The 20,913-nt window shown below is 39.5% G+C and overlaps 1 protein-coding gene across 17 annotated transcripts in view; it reads left to right on the forward strand.

The window, feature by feature from the left end:
- LOC122540026 (protein TANC2) overlaps positions 1-20,913 on the forward strand; it is a 1,063,581-nt gene that overhangs the window by 851,836 nt on the left and 190,832 nt on the right. For all 17 annotated transcript variants that reach the window (XM_043675319.1, XM_043675327.1, XM_043675320.1 and 14 more), the window contains 3 exons: positions 12,571-12,802; positions 15,948-16,114; positions 18,770-19,377. In XM_043675319.1, coding sequence (XP_043531254.1) covers positions 12,571-12,802; positions 15,948-16,114; positions 18,770-19,377 — 1,007 coding nt within the window. The remainder of the gene's footprint in view (positions 1-12,570; positions 12,803-15,947; positions 16,115-18,769; positions 19,378-20,913) is intronic.

Here is a 20,913-nt window from a genome sequence, read left to right on the forward strand (position 1 = left end):
GCCACTCTCCAGTCCCCTGGTACCACCCCCGTTGACAGTGAAGACGAAAAGATCATTGCCAACGGTACTGCAATTTCTTCTCTTGCTTCCCACATAATCCTAGGATATATCCCGTCAGGCCCGGGGGACTTGTCTATCCTCAAGTTGTTCAAAATGTCCAACACATCTTCCTTCCTAACAGTATCTCCTCTAGCTTACCAGTCTGTTTCACACTCTCCTCGTCAATAATACGGTCCCTCTCGTTCGTATTCGGACCCTGTCATATCTGCCTCTGCCTCTCTACTTCACGTTACTCCTTTAAGATGCTTTTTGACCCAGCATTTTGTTACTTGTCCCTATATCTCTTCACCAAAATCTGCTTCTTCTAACTCTTGTGAAATGCCTCGAAATGCTTATTAAGTTAAATGCTCTACACAAAATGCAAGTTGTTCTTGTAAACAAGCGAGGAATTCATTATCATATCTGTGTATTATATTTTAAAAGAACTCGGAGAATGGCTGCTTTTACTCTTTGAATTTGATAATTTTTCACAGTTATAGATGGCCTAATTTAAAATATTTTGATGATGCACTTTATTTAAAAATAGAAACAGAACAAATTTTAATTTTTTAAATAACTTCCACGAAATGCTTGAAGACATTTGTAGTTCAGAAATTAATCGCTCTATAATGTCAGACCAGCATCTAATTATCTGAAGTACAGTACACGTAAAGTTTAATTATGAAATGCTGTTTTAATCAGGAGCAGTGAAATAAAGTAAATTTAAACTGACCTGTTTTTTTGCTTGCATTATTAAACATCAGTGACTTATCATCTTAGAGCAACTGAACCATATCCATGAGAAGCATCTTACTGAAATCACTTCATCGATGACCTCCCAGCCATACAGAGCTGGGTAACTCTAAACCGACGAGCCAGATTTGCAAAGTAAAACAAAGATCTTTTGGGATATTAGCAATGAGAAACTACATACCAATAATGAATGACCACACAATAACTAAATGATCTCAAGGTTTTTGGCAGAGGACAATCAGATAGTGAGCATTAATAAAAGATTTAGGATATTGTGCACAATGAAAAATGAGTCTTTAAAACTCAGAAGGGAAGAAAGAAGGCAAAGAGACATAGGACAGTATTCCAAGGTGGGCAGTGGTTAGCACTGCTGCCTCACAGCGCCAGAGACCCGGGTTCAATTCCCGCCTCAGGCGACTGACTGTGTGGACTTTGCACGTTCTCCCCGCGTCTTCATGGGTTTCCTCCGGGTGCTCCGGTTTCCTCCCACAGTCCAAAGATGTGCAGGTCAGGTGAATTGGCCATGCTAAATTGCCCGTAGTGTTAGGTAAGGGGTAAATATAGGGATATGGGTGGGTTGCGCTTCGGCGGGTCGATGTGGACTTGTTGGGCCAAAGGACCTGTTTCCACACTAATGTAATCTAATCATGTGATCTAATCTAAGGATGAGGTGGGACAAGGGAAGGTGGTTCCCATGACTAGCATGGGAGAGGAAGAGCAAGGCAGTATGGTTGAGGGACTGAAGTGAAAGGAGGTGGGTTAAACCATTGAGGAATTCATAAGTAAAAACTGTTTTGAGGGATTGGCATCTATTCACAGCCACGATGTCAACAGCTAACTTAGCCTTTCATTTGTGAGGATTCAAATTGAAGCTGACCAGCGTTTAAGATTTGGTTTAAACGAGTTAAATAATGGTCAATTGAAGTCCTGCAGAAGGTTCCCAAAGAATAAAGAGAGAGAGAGTTGCTAACAAAAAAGACTACAGATACAAGGTTAAAGCAAATATGGATAAGACAAATAAATATTAGGAATAGGTACCAATAAATTTCAACTTGATGTTGCAGTTCCTTCTTGCTGAAATGAAGAGGTTAACCCTTGAAATCAAATCAAACAGTTGCAGTAGTTTCTCTAATTGAATAGTTAAAGTTATTTGCACAGGTACACTCATTGAGTAGAATAGGTTTTGTGAGAGAGATTTTGTGTCTCTCATTTGTTCTGCAGTTATTGCAATTGGAGATTACTTAAACTCCTTTGGCAGAACTTTGTTTAGATTAGATTCCCTACAGTGTGGAAACAGGCCCTTCGGCCCAACAAGTACAAACCGACCCTCCGAAGAGCAACCCACCCAGACCCATTTCCCCCAAATAATGCACCTAACACTATGGGCAATTTAGCATGGCCAATTCACCTAACCTGCACATCTTTGGACTGTGGGAGGAAACCGAAGCACCCGGAAGAAACCCACGCAGACACGGGGAGAATGTGCAAACTCCACACAGACAGTTGCCTGAGGCGGAAATCGAACCCGGGTCCCTGACGCTGTGAGGCAGCAGTGCTAACCTTGTGTCACTTTAAATCTGTATCCATTAATTCTTGACCCTTCAGCCCAGGACAGCAATTTCTCTCATAGCTACTCTGATTAAACACCTCATGATTTTGAACACATATTTGAAATCTTTTCTCTCAAACATCATCCAGGAGAAGAAGCTCTGTATCTCCAATCTATCCTTGTAAGTGAAGGCTATCATCCATGAAGTAACTCTTGTAAATCTTTCCTGCATCTTTCTACAGATTTCACTTTTAAAAAGCATTGTATACATTATACCTTCTATTTTGTTGATTAAATGAAATTTGACTCATCTCCCATTTTCATAGGAACTGTAATTCCTAATGTGTAGTGTGACAGTTAAACACATACATACAAATCTCACAGTTATATACAGAAATTCTACCTTAATAAGTTAATAAAAAAAGGCTTAATCTTATTCCACCCTCTAGAATTTAGTGGCTTTTGATATCTTACAACAGATTTGTTGTCTAATTATGTGCAGTATGCACACAATTTCTCAGTAACATTTACCGAGCCAAATGATAGAGAACAAATTTCAGAGACTCATGGGCTTTCCAAGATAGAGGACAAGAAGAAATTGTGGCTGTAAGAGCTGCTCGTTTTTGAAGTATTTTAGGTATTGGAGGTGATTTCCTCGTATTTAAGGAGTAGAAATTACTGTTTTATAAGCCGTTGCAGTGTTTTGGAACTTTAGGGGAGAAAACAACGGCCCTTTAAAATGGAGGAAGGCAGACAAAAATAGAGACCACATGGTCAGAGAAAGAAACCTATCTGCACAACTATTGCCTTTTCTGTTTGAGTTCAAGCATCTCTGGGCATTGGAGTGCATCTAGAAAAAATTAACAGAAGTAAAATTCACAGCTGACCTTGGGGTAATCTGTGTGGGAGAGCTCATTGCACAGGGGAAGCTAAGTGCATAGATTTTAAGTGTAACCTTGCTGTAAATCTGTGAATAAAATAGATATTTTTGAGTATATGTTTTATTGAGGTCTGTCTCTTGATTAAAGTTTAAAAATATAAAAGATAGGTACTAAGTTAACCTGGAGCTGTGTTTTTAGAGCAGTTAGCCAGTATTACTTTCTGGGTCTGTAATTTGCTAAGGTGCAAAGATGGCCTTTAGTAGAGTACTGTGCTCTTCCTGTTGGATGTGAGAGATGAGGGAGAGTTTCTATGTTACTGATGATTATATCTGCAGGAAGTGTCTTTAGTTGTGAATCCTATCGGATCACATGGATCGGTTGCCTCCAACTGCTGGTCCAGTGAGGAATTTACAGGAGCTGCGGGTGTGATGGATAGCAGTTAGAGGGAGGGAGAGAAACCTCAGATACAGTCAGGTAGATGGGTTACTTCCAGGAAAGGTAGGAGAGGGAAGCAAGTAGTATAGGAGTCTCCTGTGGATATCCCCACCTCAAGCAAGTATGCTGTTTTGGAAAATGTTGGGAGCAATGGACTGTCAGGGGAATGTACCATGAACAGCCAAATTTCTGGTACCGAGACTGCTCAAATGTAACAGGGGAGGGTAGATAGGGGACTCTCTATTCAGAAGGACAGACAGATGTTTCTGTGGCCAGCAGCAAGAAATTAGATTGGTGTGTTGCCTAACTGGTGTCAGAATCAAGATATCTCGGAAAGAGTGCAGAATGTTCTCAAAGGGAAGAGGGATCAGCAGGAGGTCATTGTGCATATTGGAACTAATGACATAGGAAGGGAAAAGGATGGAATTCTGAAGGGATAATATAGTAAGTTAGACAGAATTTAACAAGGAGATCTTAGTAATATCTGGATTACTCCCAGTGCTGTGAGCTAGTGAGAGTAGGAATAGGAGGATAGAGCAGATGAATGCACAGCTAAGGGGCTAGTGTAGGGGAGAAAGGTTTATATTTTTGGATCATTAGAAGCTCTTCTGAGGTTGAAGTGCCCTATATAAGAAGGACCGGCTGCACCTGAATTGAAAGAGGACTAATATACTGGCAGGCAGATTTGCTAAAGCTGCTCGGGAGGATTTAAACTTGTAAGGTACGGGGGTGAGACCCAGGGAGATAGTGAGGAAAAAGATCAATCTTAGTTGGGAAAAGGACAGAGTCAAACAGTCAGGGCAGGCAGGAACAAAGCAGAGAATGAGGCAGGACTGATAGACTGCATTTATTTCAATGGAAGAGGCTTAATAGGGAAGGCATATGAACTCAGCATAGTTAGGAACATGGGACTGGGATATCATAGCAATTATAGAGACATGGCTCAAGGATGGACAGGACTGGCAAAGTAATGTTCCAGGATAGAAATGCTATCGGAAGGATAGAAAGGGGGGCAAGAGAGGATGGGGAGTGGTGTTTTAGATAAGGGGCAGCATTACAGCTGTACTTAGGGAGGATATTCCTGGAAATACATCCAGGGAAGTTATTTGGGTGGAACTGAGAAATAAGAAAGGGATAATCAACTCATTGGGACTGTATTATAGACCTCCCCCTTCCCCAATAGTCAGTGGGAAATTGAGAAACAAATTTGTAAGGAGGTCTTGGTTATCTGTAAGAATAAAATAGAGTGATTATGGTAGGAGATTTTAACTTTCCAAACATAGACTGGGACTGCCATAATGTTAAGGGTTAGATGGAGAGGAATTTGTTCGGTGTGTACAAGAAAATTTTTGATTTAGTACGTGGATGTACCTACCTAGAGAAGCTGCAAAACTTGACCTACTCTTGGGAAATAATGATTTGGGGTGCCAGTGTTGTACTGGGCTGTATAACATTAAAAATCACACAACAATAGCCCAACAGGTTTATTTGGGCACAACCACCTGATGAAGGAGCAGCACTCCGAAAGCCAGTGCTTCCAAATAAACCTGGGAGAAAGTGAGGTGTGCAGATGCTGGCGATCAGAGTCAAGTGTGTGCTGCTGGAACAGCACAGCAGGTCAGGCAGCATCCGAGGAGCAGGAGAATCGACGTTTCAGGCATGAAGGGCTCCATCCTGAAACGTCGATTCCCCTGCTCCTCGTATGCTGCCAGACTTGCTGTGCTTTTCTAGCAACACAGTCTCGACTTGCACATAAATCTTTTGGACTATAACCTGGTGTAGTGTGACTTTTAACTTTGGGAAATAAGGCAGGACAAGTGACTGAGGTGTCAGTGAGGGATCACTTTGGGGCCAGCAACCATATTTCTATTAGTTTTAAAATAGGGATGGAAAAAGATAGACCAGATCTAAAAGTTGAAGTTCTAAATTGGGGGAAGGTCAATTTTGGCAGTATTAGGCAAGAACTTTCAAAAGTTAATTGGGTACAGATGTTCGCAGGTAAAGGAACGGCTGGAAAATTGAATGCCTTCAAAAATGAGATAACGAGAGTCCCGAGACAGTATATTCCTATTTGGGTGAAAGACAAAACTGGTAGGTGTTGAGAATGCTGGAGTAGAGAAATTGAGATTGAATCCTTAGAAGGCAGTTGGACTTTACTTAAGAGAGAAATCACGAGGGCAGAAATGGGACATGAGATACCTTTGGCAAATAGGGTTAAGAAGAATCCAAAGGGATTCTATAAATTCGTTAAGAACAAAAGGTTAACTCAGGAGAGAATTGGACCCCTCAAAGAGGCAAGTAAGCCTACTTGTGGAATTTCAGGATATAGGGAAGATACTAAACTAGTATTTTGCTTCAGTGGTTTATGGTGGAGAAGGATATGGAAGATATACAATGTGGAGAAATAGACCGTGACATTTGAAAAATGTCCATATTACAGAGGAGGTGGTACTGGATGTCTTAAAATACATAAAGGTGGATGAATTCCTAGGACCTGATGGTGTACCCTAGAACTCTCTGGGAAGCTAGGGAAATAATTGCTGGGCCCCTTGCTGAGATATTTGTATCAATGAAAGTCACAGGTGAGGTGCTGGAAGACTGAAGGTTGGCTAATGTGGTGCCGCTTTTTGAGAAAGGTGGTAAGGAAAAGCCAGGGAACCACAGACTGGTGAGCCTGACATCTGTCGTGGGCATGTTGTGGGAGAGAATCCTGAGGTCAGGGATAGTCAACATGGCTTTGTGCATGGGAAATCATGTCTTACTAACTTGATTGAGTTTTTTGAAGTAATGAAGAGGACTCATGAGGGCAGAGTGGTTGACGTAATCTATATGGACTTCAGTAAGCTGTTCAACAAGGTTCCCCATGGGAGACTGGTTAGCAAGTTAGATCGCATGTAATATAGTGAGAACTAGCTATTTGGATTCAGAACTAGCTCAAAGATAGAAGACAGAGGGTGGTGGTGGAAGGTTGCCTTTCAGACTAGAGGCCTGTGACCAGTGGAGCGCCACAATATTCGGTGCTGGGTCAACTGCTTTTCATCATTTATTTAAATGATTTAGATGTGATCGTAGGAGGTGTAGTTAGAAAGAATGCAGATGATACCAAAATTGGATGTGAAGTGGTCAGTGAAGAAGGTTACCTCAAGAGCACAATGGCATCTTGATTAGATGGGTCAATGGGCCAAGGAGTGGCAGTTGGAATTTAATCTAGCTAAATGTGAGGTGTTGCATTTTGGAAAGGCAAGTCAGGGTAGGACTTATACACTTAGTGGTAAGGTCCTGTGGAGTGTTGCTGAACAAAGAGACCTTGGAATGCGGGTTCATACTTCCTTGAAAGTGGAGTTGCAGGTAGATAAGATAGTGAAGGGGGCGTTTAATATGCTTTCCTTTGTTGGTCAGAATATTGAGTATAGGAATTGGAAGGTCATGTTGCGGCTGTACAGGACATTAGTGAGGCCACTTTTGGAATATTGTGTGCAATTCTGGTCTCCCTCCTATTGGAAGGATGTTGCAAAACATAAAAGATTAACAAAGATATTGGCAGATCTGGTTAGTTTGAACTGTATGGAGAGGCTGAATAGGCTGGGGCTGTTTTCCCTGGAGAGTCAGAGGCTGAGGGGTGACCTTATAGAGGTTTATAAAATCATGAGGGCATGGATAGGTTAAATAGACAAGGTCTTTCCCCTAGGGTGGGGGAGTTCAGAACTAGAGGGCATAGGTTTAGGGTGAGGGGGGAAATTTTAAAAGGGGCCTAAGGGGCAACGTCTTCACGCAAGGTGTGGTGTGTGTATGGAATGAGTTGCCAGAGGAAGTAGTGGAGACTGGTACAACATTTAAAGGGCATCTGGATGGATATGGGACTAGATCTGCTTGTCAGGGTAAGCGGCGGGGGCTTTAAAATACCAATGTGTGCAAAGCCTGTTTGATTGATGATTAGAAAATATAAGGATTTTAGTTGCAGCATCGCAACACTCTGACATGTGCCATTTTGTTCTCCTTATTTAAAGAGAACGTAAGTGCAATAGAAATGATTCAGAGGAGGTTTATTGGACTGGCACCTGGAATCACAGGTTGACTTGTGAGGATAGGTTGTACAGCTTGGACTTGTTTTTATTGGAGTTTAGAAAAGTAAGAGGTGACTTGATTGAATTGTATAATAACCTGTAAGATTTTGACAGGCTGGACATGGAAAGGGTGTTTCCTCTCATGGCTATACCTGGAACCAAGATTATTGTTTAAAATTTAGGGATGGCCGTTAGGGTAGTGGTGAAAATAAATTTTCTGTCCTGTGTGACTTCAGAATTCTCTGCCTCAGAAGGTGGTGAAAGAGAGGTATTTGAATATTTTTAAGATGCAAGTCAATAGATTCTTGTTGGGATAAAGTTATTGAGAACAAATGAAGATGTGGAATTCAAAACAAGCAGATGTGTCATGATCTAATTGAATGCCAGAGCAGGCTCAAGTATGGCCTACTCTGTCCATGTTTAGTATGTGCATATGAAGAATACAGTATAAATAGAGGAAAACTGTTAACAGTGGTGAGGGTTAATAACTATCATTGTTAATTAAAACTTGCTTTACCAATTGAAGTCTTTATTCAAGTTTATAAACTTACTTTAGTTGCTAGTCTGTTATATTTCCATTTGTATTGTATAACTTTTTGTTGTTGCTGTTTACAAAATGGTGCATCTTTAATTTTGATTAATAAATTTATCCCCAAACTTGAGCAGAATGGGCAATCCACTATATCAAGAAATGCCTTTTTAAACTCCTGATACACGGAAGGAGAGGGAGAAACCTTGTACAAATTTACATTGTTTATATTCAGCAAAAGCTCCTGTTTCTCTAGATGATATTCAAAGACATCTTCTCTGCTTCTGACAACTATTTATTTTCATGAAGTTAATTATTGAGAAGTGTGTAATGTACTATATAGTATATTGCAGATTTTTTTTTTAATCAACCTGTTCAGAACAAGTGGGATTTGAATTTGGGCTTTCTGGTCCAAAAGAGAGACACTACAGTACCATCATAAGAATCCTGTCTGTTGAACTGCAGACTGATAAATTGTGAATTTGTACCTCTAGCCTGTTCTCTGTTCTTCATCTTTAGGAGACCAAATCAATAAACAATTCATTATTAAACACCACCTGCTGGCACGCTAGAGAGTAGCATGTCTGATTCCTGTCTCATATCTTTGCCAGCTAGAATGTGAAATGAATCATTTATAAAATGCCTTTTTTGTATTATTGTTCATTCTCTGACTGCCAATTGTATGTTTAACATAGCTTTCAGTACAGGCTGCGGAAGTAATTTTTCTATTCTGAATAAAAGCGAAGTCTTAATGAACTCATTGCTTTGGTTTAAAATTCAAGGGCAGAATCCTGGGTCCAAAAGTAACAAAAAGGATGAATTGAAGACAATTTTCTAAGGAAACCCACACAGCATCAATATTAAAGCACCCTCTCATCAACTCAAAGTCCTTTTCGCTGTTTTATCGTATTGCCGAGACTAATTTTATGCTTGTTGCCGAGTACCAATGCATCTTTTATTTCTATCATTAAATTACAAACAAAGCTGAAAATCAGGGCTGACTCCAGACTGTATTGGGTTCAATCAGAATTCTTTTATAATTGTCAATGAGTGAGTCATCCAGCAATTATTTGAAAAGACTATTTACACTGAAGTAAGATAAGAAAAGATATTTATACTATAGATACTTTTATGTTGTTAAATCTTTAATTATGGTAATCACTCAAATATTTGGATCAATGTGGCTCAAGTTGTGCTTTTCTTTAAGAAAGATTGTAAGGAGAAGCCTTGGAACTGTAGACTCTGACATTGATGGTCGCCAAGTTGTAGGAGGTGATTCTGAAAGATAGGATTTATATGTAATTGGAGAGGCAAGGAGAATTAGGCATGGTTTCGTGTGAGAGAAATATTATCTCACAAACTTGATTGAGTTTTTTTGAGGAAGTAACCAAAAAGATTGATGAGAGTAGAGTGGTAGATGTTGTTTACTTGGACTTTAGTAAAGCCTTTGATAGGGTTCCACGTGGTAAACTAATTCAGGGTGAGCTTGCTAATTGGATGCAAAATTGGCTTTATGGTAGGAGACAGAGGGTAATAGTGGAGGGTTGTTTTTTCAACTGGAGGTCTTTAATCAGTGGTGTTGCGCAGGGATCAGTACTGGTTCCACTGTTGTTTGTCAATTATGTAAACAATTTGGATGAGAATATAGGAAGCATGGTTAGTATGTTTGTAGGTGACACCAAATTGGTGGTATAGTGGACATTGAAGAAGGTTATAGAGTCACAGAGTCCTACAGCATAGAGACAGGTTCATTGGCCCAAACTGGTGCATGCTGACCTAAATGTCCATCCACGCTAACCCCATTTCCCTGCATTTGCCTCATATCCTTCTTATCTGTTCCGATCCATGGTGTGTTCCAAATGCCTTTTAAATGTTGTTAATGCACACGCTTCAATCACTTCCACTGCAGCTTATTCCGTATGTGTACCACCCTCTGTGTAAAAAAGGTTGCCCCTCAGGTTCCCTTTGGTTCTTTCCCCTCTAACCTTAAACTAATTTCCTCTAATCCTTGATTTCCCAACCCTGGGGAAAAAAGACTGAATGCATTCACCCTATCCATGCCTCTCATGATTTTATACACTACTATAACATCCCCCATCAGTCTCCTACACTCTAAAGAAAAAGTCCTAGCTTGTCCAACCTCTCCCTATAACACAAACCATTGAGTCCTGGCAACATTCTTTTAAATTTCTTCTGCAGTTTTCCAGTTTAATAACATGCTTCCAAGCTAACCAAAACTGAACACAATACTTCAAGTGTGGCCTCGCCAATGTCCAATGCAACTGCAACATAATTTCCCAACTTCTATACTCAGTGCCATGACTGATGAAGGCCAGTGTGTCAAAAGCCTTCTTCGCTCCCCTGTCTACCTGTGACTCCAACTTCAGAGAACCGTACACCTGAACTCCAGGGTCCGTCTGTTCCACTACACTTCTTTAGGCCATACCATTCACCATGAAACTCCTACCTTAACATGACTTTACAAAATACCAGACATCACACTTATCTATATTAAACTTCGTTTGCCATTTCTCGGCCCACTGCCCCAGCTGATCAATGTCCTGCTGTAATTTGGGGCGGCACGGTGGCACAGTGGTTAGCACTGCTGCCTCACAGCGCCAGAGACCCGGGTTCAATTCCCGCCTCAGGCAACTGACTGTGTGGAGTTTGCACGTTCTCCCCGTGTCTGCGTGGGTTTCCTCCGGGTGCTCCGGTTTCCTCCCACAGTCCAAAGATGTGTAGGTCAGGTGAATTGGCCATGCTAAATTGTCCGTAGTGTTAGGTATGTGGTAAGTGTAGGGGAATGGGTGGGTTGCGCTTCGGCGGGTCGGTGTGGACTTGTTGGGCCGAAGGGCCTGTTTCCACACTGTAATCTAATCTAATCTAATCTAATTTCTGATAACCTTCTTCACTGTCCTTGATACACTCTATTTTAGTGTCATCAGCAAACTTAATACTCATGCCTTGTACATTCTCTTCCAAATAATTGACATAGATAACAAACCCAGCACCGACTCCTAAGGCACTCCATTAGTCACTAGCCTCCAGTCCAACAAGGTCTTTCCACTATTATGCTCCACTTTCTCCCATCAAACCAATTGTGTATCCAGTTTGCCAGCTTGCCCTGGATTCCATGCAACCTAACCTTCCACAGCAGTCCACCATGTGGAAGGTTAGGTTGCATGGAATCTTTATCAAAGGCCTTACTGAAATCTATATAGACTGTGTCCACCGTACTGCCCTCATGAACCTTCCTGGTCACTTCATCAAAGAACTCTAACAAATTTGTGAGGCATCATCTCCCACTTATAAAACCAGGCTGACTATTCCTAATCAAGCCCTGTCTTTCCAAATGAATGTGTATCGTATTTCTCAGAATCTTCTCAAGTAATGTACCTCTCTCAGATGTTATCTAAGATTAAAATTGAATCTTGATCAATTGGGTCAATGGGCTGAGGAGTGGCAGATGGAGTTTAATTTGGATAAATGTGAGGTATTGTTTTTTTCTGTCTTTCTGATGTGATGCAGATGATGTGATTGCATAGACCTTCTGTTCCAATGATAACGGGTCTGTTCGTATCTTTTGAACTCCTTAACCTGTCTGATTCATCTTAGTATCCTTCACCCCCTTTCTCTGTTCCTGTGACTTCTGTCATGATTGTACTCACTTTCTGTACTCCCTGTCCTCCCTTCCCTCTTCTCTCTTTCTCTCTCCCTCACACACAAAGATTTGGCAAAGCTAGAAAGATACTTGATGTTTGTATTAATCACACGTACCTCCACTGAGAAGTAAGTCACACTGATCTTTTCCCTATTGGATCTCAGGTTGAATCCAGGTGTGGGACTTTTTTTCCCCCCGATATCTGTTAAAAGATATATAATGAACTGTCTTTGAATAGTATTGTTTCATGTCCCAATACATGTTATCTTCAGTACAACTTGCCCACTTTTGTTTAACATTTCACTTGCACTTTAATCATTACTGATGCCAGGACCATCAACATGATGCCTGATGAGTTGTAATATTTCAAATGTGTAAAATCAAACCAAAATTGCATCATAGTTTTGTCAAAACTTCAAAGCATTAACATTACTATTTAGCTAATCAGAAACCTTTTTTTTTAAAGTTCAGGTCTAATGCTGTCAAATTCAATGAAGAGCTGTAATTTGTTCTGCAGCATTTTGTTAAAATTTGAATTTCCCAAGAATAAAGTTCCACCAGATTAAATTTTTGGCATTTGCTGTTGACTTTATTGACTCTAAAGGGCATTTTATAGATTTAGATAAAGATGAATCTACTCATTCAACTTTTCTTTCCAGGTGGTAGCTTATCATTATTGCCAAGCAGACAATGCCTACACCTGCTTAGTCCCAGAGTTTGTACATAATGTTGCAGCTCTGCTCTGTCGATCACCCCAATTGGTTGCGTATAGGGAGCAGCTCCTTCGAGAACCACATTTACAGAGTATGCTCAGCTTACGCTCTTGTGTTCAAGACCCCATGGCATCATTTAGAAGAGGAGTTCTTGAACCACTTGATAACCTGCGCAAAGGTAGGTCAAATCTTATTACATATAAGTTAAGCTCTAGGAATTAGTTATGACGTATTGTCTGGACACTTAACTTTGGGGCACTTTACAGTGATGGGTTTGAGATTCATTTGAAAATCTTTTACCTAAGCATTGTTTGTGTTAGATGCTATTTCGCCTGATCCCTCCCTGCAAAGGCAAGTGAACATTACACAGCATTTTACAATTTTCCTGTGATTTCTGGCTAGAGCAAGCTTACGGTAGCATAACAAATATGTGGTCCAGACAGAAACCCTAAGAAGAAAAATAAGTGTAAACAGAATAACATACAATTCTGTAGAATAATTCCAGGTAGGCTGATTACATTGATATGTACAGTCGTTTTTCCAGGACCCAACTCTGAATCCAGACTTGCTGGATTGTAAGTTTCATTATTCTGCTTGTACTGGACTAAATTAAGACATATGGTGCCTGTCTCAATTTAGTAGATGCAGTTCAATTTATAACTCTTCATGATTTGGTAGCCTGTAATATACTCAAATAATTTTCAGGTGACTGATACAAGAATGGATAAACCATTTTTCTAGTCTGGGAGAATGTTCTAAGGTTGTGTGTTTAAGCTTATCATTGGGATTGGTACATCTTTAGCTTATATCTAATCGATGCTCCATTTCAGCTGCAGAAATTACAAACGCTATCTCCCTTTCTAGTAATGTTCTCTTGATTGTGTAATTCATCCATTTAAAAACAAAATTTGGATGATTTCCATGGCTTGATTTCCATTTAAATTCTGTCATTTTTACACACCTTTTCTTTTAAAATAATTAAATTACTTTGACCAATTCCTACCATTAAATATAATTAAAACTTGTGCAAACATGGTCAAAACCTCCAATGACAATGCATTTGTCAACATTCACTTTTTCTTAAATTGGAGTCACAGGTAGACAGGCTTTTGGCACAAGGGCCTTCATCAGTCAGCGCATTGAGTATAGAAGTTGGGAAGTTATGTTGCAGTTTTCCAGGACGTTGGTGAGGCCACACTTGGAGTATTGTGTTCAGTTTTGGTCACCTTGCTGTAGGAAGGATGTTATTAAACTGAAAGAATGCAAAGAAATTTGCAAGGATGTTGCCTGAACTCAAGAGTTTGAGTTATAGGAAGGGGTTGGGCAAGCTAGGACTTTTTTTCTTCAGTGTAGAAGACTGAAAGGGAACCTTTAGAGGTGTATAAGACCATGAGAGACATGGACCATGTGAATGTACTCAGTCATTTTCCCAGGGTTGGGAAATCAAAGACTAGAGGGCATCAGTTTAAGTTTAGAGGGGAAACTAAAAGGGAACCTAAGAGGCAACTGTTTTACGCAGAGGGTGGTATGCATATGGAATGAGCTGCCAGTGGAAGTGTTTGAGTTGGGTACATTAACAATATTTAAAAGGTTGTTAGACAAATACATGGATAGGAAAGGATTAGATGGATATGAGGCAAGTGCCGGGAAATGGGGTTAGCATGGATGGACATTTTGGTTGGCATGGACCAATTTGGGCCAAAAGGCCTGTCTCTGTGCTATAGGACTCTATGACTCTATATGCCTAAGCTTGATGACAGAAATCCCTGATTTTAGCCAATTTATTATTTTATTCAAGCAATAAGTACTGAAACATATTATGATTTCCTCTTTGTCTTTGAAAATGATCAGACAGCTACAGTCATGATTTGGAGGTGCTGGAGTTGGACTGGGGTGTACAAAGTTAAAAATCACATAACACCAGATTATAGTCCCAACAGGTATATTTGGAAGCACTAGCTTTTGGAGCGCTGCTCCTTCACCAGATGTTATGTGATTTTTAACACAGAACTAATAGTTATCTTCACTTCTCTTAAAACAAGATATCTGTTGCTTATTATTTAAAGGAACCCTGTCAGAAAGTTGCAGTAGTTGAGAAATTATAACAACTGTGATCTCCGGTATACCTGGTTACCTCCTTTGCTTTGTTCATAAAATTGATAGAAAAACTGATAAAGCATATGTGGTATTCCTCAAAAGTTGTATCTATGGTCTGTAAATTATATTGATGGTCAGTGAAGTAGCTGTCTCCTTCAAAGTCGTCCTTTTAAAAAAAATAGGAAGTTTGTCTCCTAGATTTTGTATGGTCCAGAGTTATGCTGCATGAAAATGGTACTGTTCCGTGACAGATTGTATACCCTGAAATGTCTTTGAGATTTTTTTCCAGTCTTGAAGACTTCTGCCAAATGGTAATGCAATTACATTGTGTTCACTGGTTAAAGAAGATGGAATGAATATCAAGCCAAGAAGGGTGGGAGCAAGGGTTATGAAACACCATGGCAGTTGCTAACGTTTCAGCCAGATCTCTATACAGTGCACTTGAGCACTCTATATTCCCAAAGCTGAAATGGAATTTCAACAATGAAGCATTGCAGCCTGTTTTTCTGCCAGGAAATGTGTTCCTCACTGAACAGATATTTAAATGGAAATCAATTTCCTTTTGTTAAAATAAGATGTTTGGTGAATCCATTGTGTGATGGAGGCCTGTTGACTCACTAAATGGTACTACATCGGGAATCTTCACTACGAATGTTATGTAATTTTCATGTTTTATTTATTCTCTCGAAGTAACGCTTTTCCAGAGTAATAAAGTACTTTAAGTATTTTTGTATTTTCAAGTAATACCATGTGGTAGGATGTAATACAGTGCTTTACATTGTATTATAGACAGATTTTGAACTTGTGCTAATTCCATAAACAGCACACACTAATCCCCATGGAATATCATCTTGATACTGAATTTCTTGGACATACCCAATCTGTGTCAGCGGTTACAGCCCAGAACTCCACTGTCAAGTAGTCTACTCATGTTTGTCTTTCAGTCAGCAAATAATCGAGGAATCAGCATTACAGCCAGATTTAAGCCTCCAGATGAAACGTGTGGCCTGATCATTCAGTGACCAGTCTCATTCCCAGTCTGTTCTTCATCTGCCTGGCAGTTGCATATAATTTGATGTTCCACCATTTTGATACATTTCCTGAATTAAATCAAAGCTAACTTTAATGTATGCTTTGTAACAAAAATGTGTTTTGAGTTTTGTAACAATTTTGTACATGAAAACCCATTGTTATTTTGATAGTTATATATTTTATTTTCCTTCCAGAGCGAAAAATTGCAGATGAAGACTATATCCTCTTAATTGATGGCCTGAATGAAGCAGAGTTCCACAAACCAGATTATGGGGACACAATTGTGTCCTTCCTCACTAAAATGATTGGAAAATTTCCATCATGGCTGAAGTTAATAGTGACAGTTCGAACAACACTTCAGGTATGGTTATGTGACAGAAGGAGACAAAACTTATGAATGATCATTAAAGGCTGTCAAGATGGGTTTTGATTTCCTGAGGTGCTAAGGGTGAATATTGAGTTTGGACTGAAATGACTATTTCAATTCTAGTTACCTGTAAATGGTAAAGTTGTCATAGTCTTACCAGACCATGGGGCTGCTCTCTCATTAGAGAAACAACTGTTGGTGGTTTATCATGAGGATCATCATGCCCCAGATAATGGGAGAGATTATGATCAGCCAGTGTGGGAATTGAACCCAAACTATTGGCATCACTCTGCTTTGTAAGTCAGCCATTCAGCCAATTGATCTAACTGACCCCCAGTTAACTGTTTGTGGGCGGCACGGTGGCACAGTGGTTAGCACTGCTGCCTCACAGCGCCAGAAACCGGGGTTCAATTCCCACCTCAGGCAACTGTGCAAACTCCACACAGTAATTCTTCCTGTGTCTGCGTGGGTTTCCCCTGGGTACTCCAGTTTCCTCCCACAGTCCAAATGTGTGCAGGTTAGGTGAATTGGCCATGCTAAATTGCCCGTAGTGTTAGGGGCAGGGGTAAATGTAGGGTAATGGGTCTGGGTGGTTGCACTTCGGGGGGTCGGTGTGGACTTGTTGGGCCAAAGGGCCTGTTTCCACACTGTACGTAAGTAATCTAATCTAATCTGTACAATCTGGGTCTTGTAATTTTCAACATGCCATGACCCAAAAGCATGGAATAAATTTATATTGTGTATGCATGTTTACAAATTTGATAAAAGTTCTTTATTGTTGGGAGACCCTATAACTTCATACTGACAATGCTCTGGCCTTGGAGCACATTGTGTTGACAAAAGCGTAGAAATGGCAAATGTCCTTTAAGAAGCTTTGGGGTGTTAGAATTATCCAAATGTGACACCTACATGGTATAAAAGGCTTCACCCTCTTCTGGACTGTCAAATTGTTTTTCCAACACTAAAGCACCTGCTTCATCCTGAAGTTTGCCTTAGGCCAATTGTGTATATGTGTGCCGTTATTTAACGTTAAGAATGTATATTAAATGTGGGGACAGTTTGACCTCTTCAAAGGATAATTTCACAGAATCTGGAGTGCTAGTCCACTGTCAAAGCCTATCATAGACATGCATGCCAGTAGGCCATTCAACGCTTCGAGCTTGCCTCTATCACCGTGGGTAATCCTTTATCTCAGTGCTGTATTCTGTCTTTTTCCCCATACCTCTTGATGCCTTCAAAATCTTCAAACATACTTATCAGGTCTTCAGCTTGAACATTGCAATTTGTTGCAGAGATCAGGATGGAGAGGGTAAAATCAACCATTTTCCCACTGGAAGTATAGTCATGTGGTAAAGATGGTAACAGACTCCTTTGTGATTCTCTGTGTTTGAATGGCCTTTTGACCTTCAGTTAACAGTATCTCACCTGAAGATAAAATAATTGGCTAAAATAAGTAGGGCCTCTGGTGCCTGCTTATAGAACTGTAAAACAGAAAAGTCGAACCCCTTCAAATGATGAAAAGGAAGGGAGGAATAGGGAGAAAAAAAATAATTCAAGTTCATCAGATGACTTTCAGAGTATTGCATTAGATTGACATATATTAGAAAGGTTCAGAGAAATGTGACAAAGAGGAGCTAGAGGATGATGACATATGTAATGTGATAGAAATGAAAATCAAGGGAAAGATAATACTTTTTAAAACCCATTGCATTTTCATTCACGGCATGATAATATTTGTTGCCCATCCCTCATTGCCCTTGATAAGTCAAACTAGACCAGTTCAGAGAGCAGTTAAGAGTCAGCCATCTTGTGTGGGTCAGTAGTCACATGTCAGTCAGACTGCAATAGGGCATCTGATTCCCTTCTTTCAAGGATACCTGGTGAACCAAATGGATTTTTCAATAATCTGGTAATATTTCCACCATTACTGATACTATATTTTTATTCAGATTTGATAATTAATTGACTTTAAATTCCCCAGTTGCAATAGAGGGATTTGAACTCATTTCTCCAGATCTGGATTATTAATCCAGTAGCATTACCATTCCATCACTGTCTTCCTAATAAAAGTCCTTCAATAATAAATTACTGGTAGCAATTTCTACTTGAAAAACCTGACTGCATCCTGATTGCTGTGTCTAGACATCCTATCAAACAGATTGATGGGAGTGATTTCACAATAACTGTATATCACCACACCCAGCTGTTTGCATGTTGACAAGATATAGCTTCTTAAGTAGACTGGAACATTCGACAGCTTGGCACATGAAATGTCGTATGGGCTGCAGAAGATGATTTGCTTTATAATAGTTAGCAATATTATTCCAATAGTGGATCATAAAATGACAAATTGAACATTTTGAATTTTATCTACTGCAGTGTAACATGTGTTGCTGATAGCTTGCACACTTGAATTTACCCAAAATGTTTGAGTTTTGTTTTGGACTTGCATCTAAATTGGAATCTTCTCCTTTATATTTGTGGACTTGTAGACAGAAAAGAACTGTTAGTGAGCTCTTACGTACCTTTTATACATTGTCAGATCCAAACAGTTTAACTATTGTAATAATAAATCTTTAAGCTTTGCACTGTTGCTGTGATAACATTATCATCAGATCGTTTTTACCCTAAAAATAATGTTTTTCACAGGAGGTGGCCAAACTTCTTCCATTTCACAAGATATATCTGGACAAACTGGATGTGAACGAGGCCATAGACCAGGACTTGCAGGCCTATATCCTTCACCGAATCCACAGTAGCCCTGAAATCCAGAATAACATCTCCCTTAATGGTAAAATGGACAATACAACCTTTGGCAAACTCAGTACTCATCTCAAAGCTTTGAGCCAAGGGTCATATCTCTACCTAAAACTAACTTTTGACTTAATTGAAAAAGGTTATTTGGTGCTTAAGAGTTCAAGTTATAAAGTAGTACCTGTTTCCCTCGCTGAGGTCTACCTCTTACAGTGCAACATGAAATTCCCTACACAATCCTCATTTGAGCGGGTGCTACCACTGTTGAATGTGGCTGTGGCGTCCTTACATCCTATGACAGATGAGCAGCTTTATCAGGCAATCAATGCGGGAAATATTGACGGTAACCTTGAATGGGAGGATTTCCAACAGCGGATGGACAATCTTTCCATGTTTCTGATAAAACGTAGAGATATGACACGGATGTTTGTTCATCCATCTTTTCGAGAATGGCTGATATGGAGAGAAGATGGAGAGAAGACCAAGTTTCTTTGTGATCCCAGGTGAGAAATTGTAACCAATGTTTCTTTTATGAGAAACCTGGGCAAAGAAATGTGGAAACTCTGCTCATTTCTTTATCAATTGGGTAGTATTTAAAAACCTGAAAAACCCTACCCACACAGATTATCACATTGCATCTATAGTGTAAGCAAATTGTAATGTGATGACATGTGGAAATGTCACATTCTGACTGTGGTAAAGCCATCTCACATCTTGCAACATTATAAACATCAAGAATAGAATAAGGTCATTTGTCTTATTAAAATTCATATAAGTAGTTCAGCTTTTACTGCATTGGTATCTAGACAATCCTTTTTTTAAAATGTGTTGAGTTGATTTTCTAGTGCTTAGAGCATTTGAATAATTTGACAACGTAAAATCAAATCATCTATGTCAGGTTCCACTTCAGTTGTGGCATTGATGAGCTTGTTTTAACTGTTTTTCTAACTCCCAATCAAATATGCATTTGGGTAAAGAGCTAATTCTACAGTTTCAATGCATTGAGATGTATTCTTGATATTCTTCTCCAATTTGTTTGCTTTGGATATAGTACAGTCGTGATACATGGCATAACTGAATTGGATTATTGGTTTCCTTTTATTATTATTAGCAAATATGAATGCCTACAGCTACAATCTAAATTCAAGATGAATTTGCATGTAATATTTGCAGGAGGTGGGTGTTCTCTGATGCAAGTGTCAGATTATATCTATCAAGTCAATGTGCAAAGCCTAATATAACTAAGATCATTGGAAAAATGTTGTTTACACATTGGTTTGTGCCTATAGAGAATTTTGCTGATTTCAACTTAGGTCATGCTTACAGTATATGCAGAAATTAAGAACTGTGAGAAATGAATAACTTTTGAAGTAATTGGAAATGTGCTAGACTGCTGACCTCCAAATCTCATGTTCAGCCTGGTCGTAAGTAATAGTGCATTAACAGTCAATTTTAGTCTACTTTCTCAGAATGTGATTAGCACCAAGAATCACTTCAGTATACAGCTATCTTCTTTCATGACAGTTCAGTTCTCTTCCCTCATTTCCAGATTTGTACTTATAATTGCATTTGCTATCCTTTTCACTCTTGCTAATGTTTGTACTTGTCCCTGGAAAAGTGAACTCCAGATTTTTGTAAGCAATTTTCCTAATCAATTTTGCCATTCTTAATTTACATCATCTATTTTTCAATATTCATACATCTTTTACATTATCATCCTCACCCTGCTGAGAAATCTGTAGCTCATTACTATAGTTAATCCTGCCTAATAGTTGCTTCTTAACTTGAGGCTTAATTTGTTTTAGGTTGTCCATGTAGAATATGAAATTGAGTTCCTTAACTCTCAAATTATCTTGTACATATTAGGTGCCCACTTTCCTCACTATTCTTGTGGAATTTATTTCCACCTTCTAGAGCTGCAGCATGCTTCTGAAATCCCAAGACCATAGTTTCCCCACAAAGTGGAGTGTCTCAGAAACTATGTTATAGACTCTATGTATATGTACCTTTCTCAAGTTACCTTATAATCCTCTTGCTTG

Source organism: Chiloscyllium plagiosum, chromosome 33 (assembly GCF_004010195.1).
Source record: "Chiloscyllium plagiosum isolate BGI_BamShark_2017 chromosome 33, ASM401019v2, whole genome shotgun sequence".
NCBI lineage: Eukaryota > Metazoa > Chordata > Chondrichthyes > Orectolobiformes > Hemiscylliidae > Chiloscyllium > Chiloscyllium plagiosum.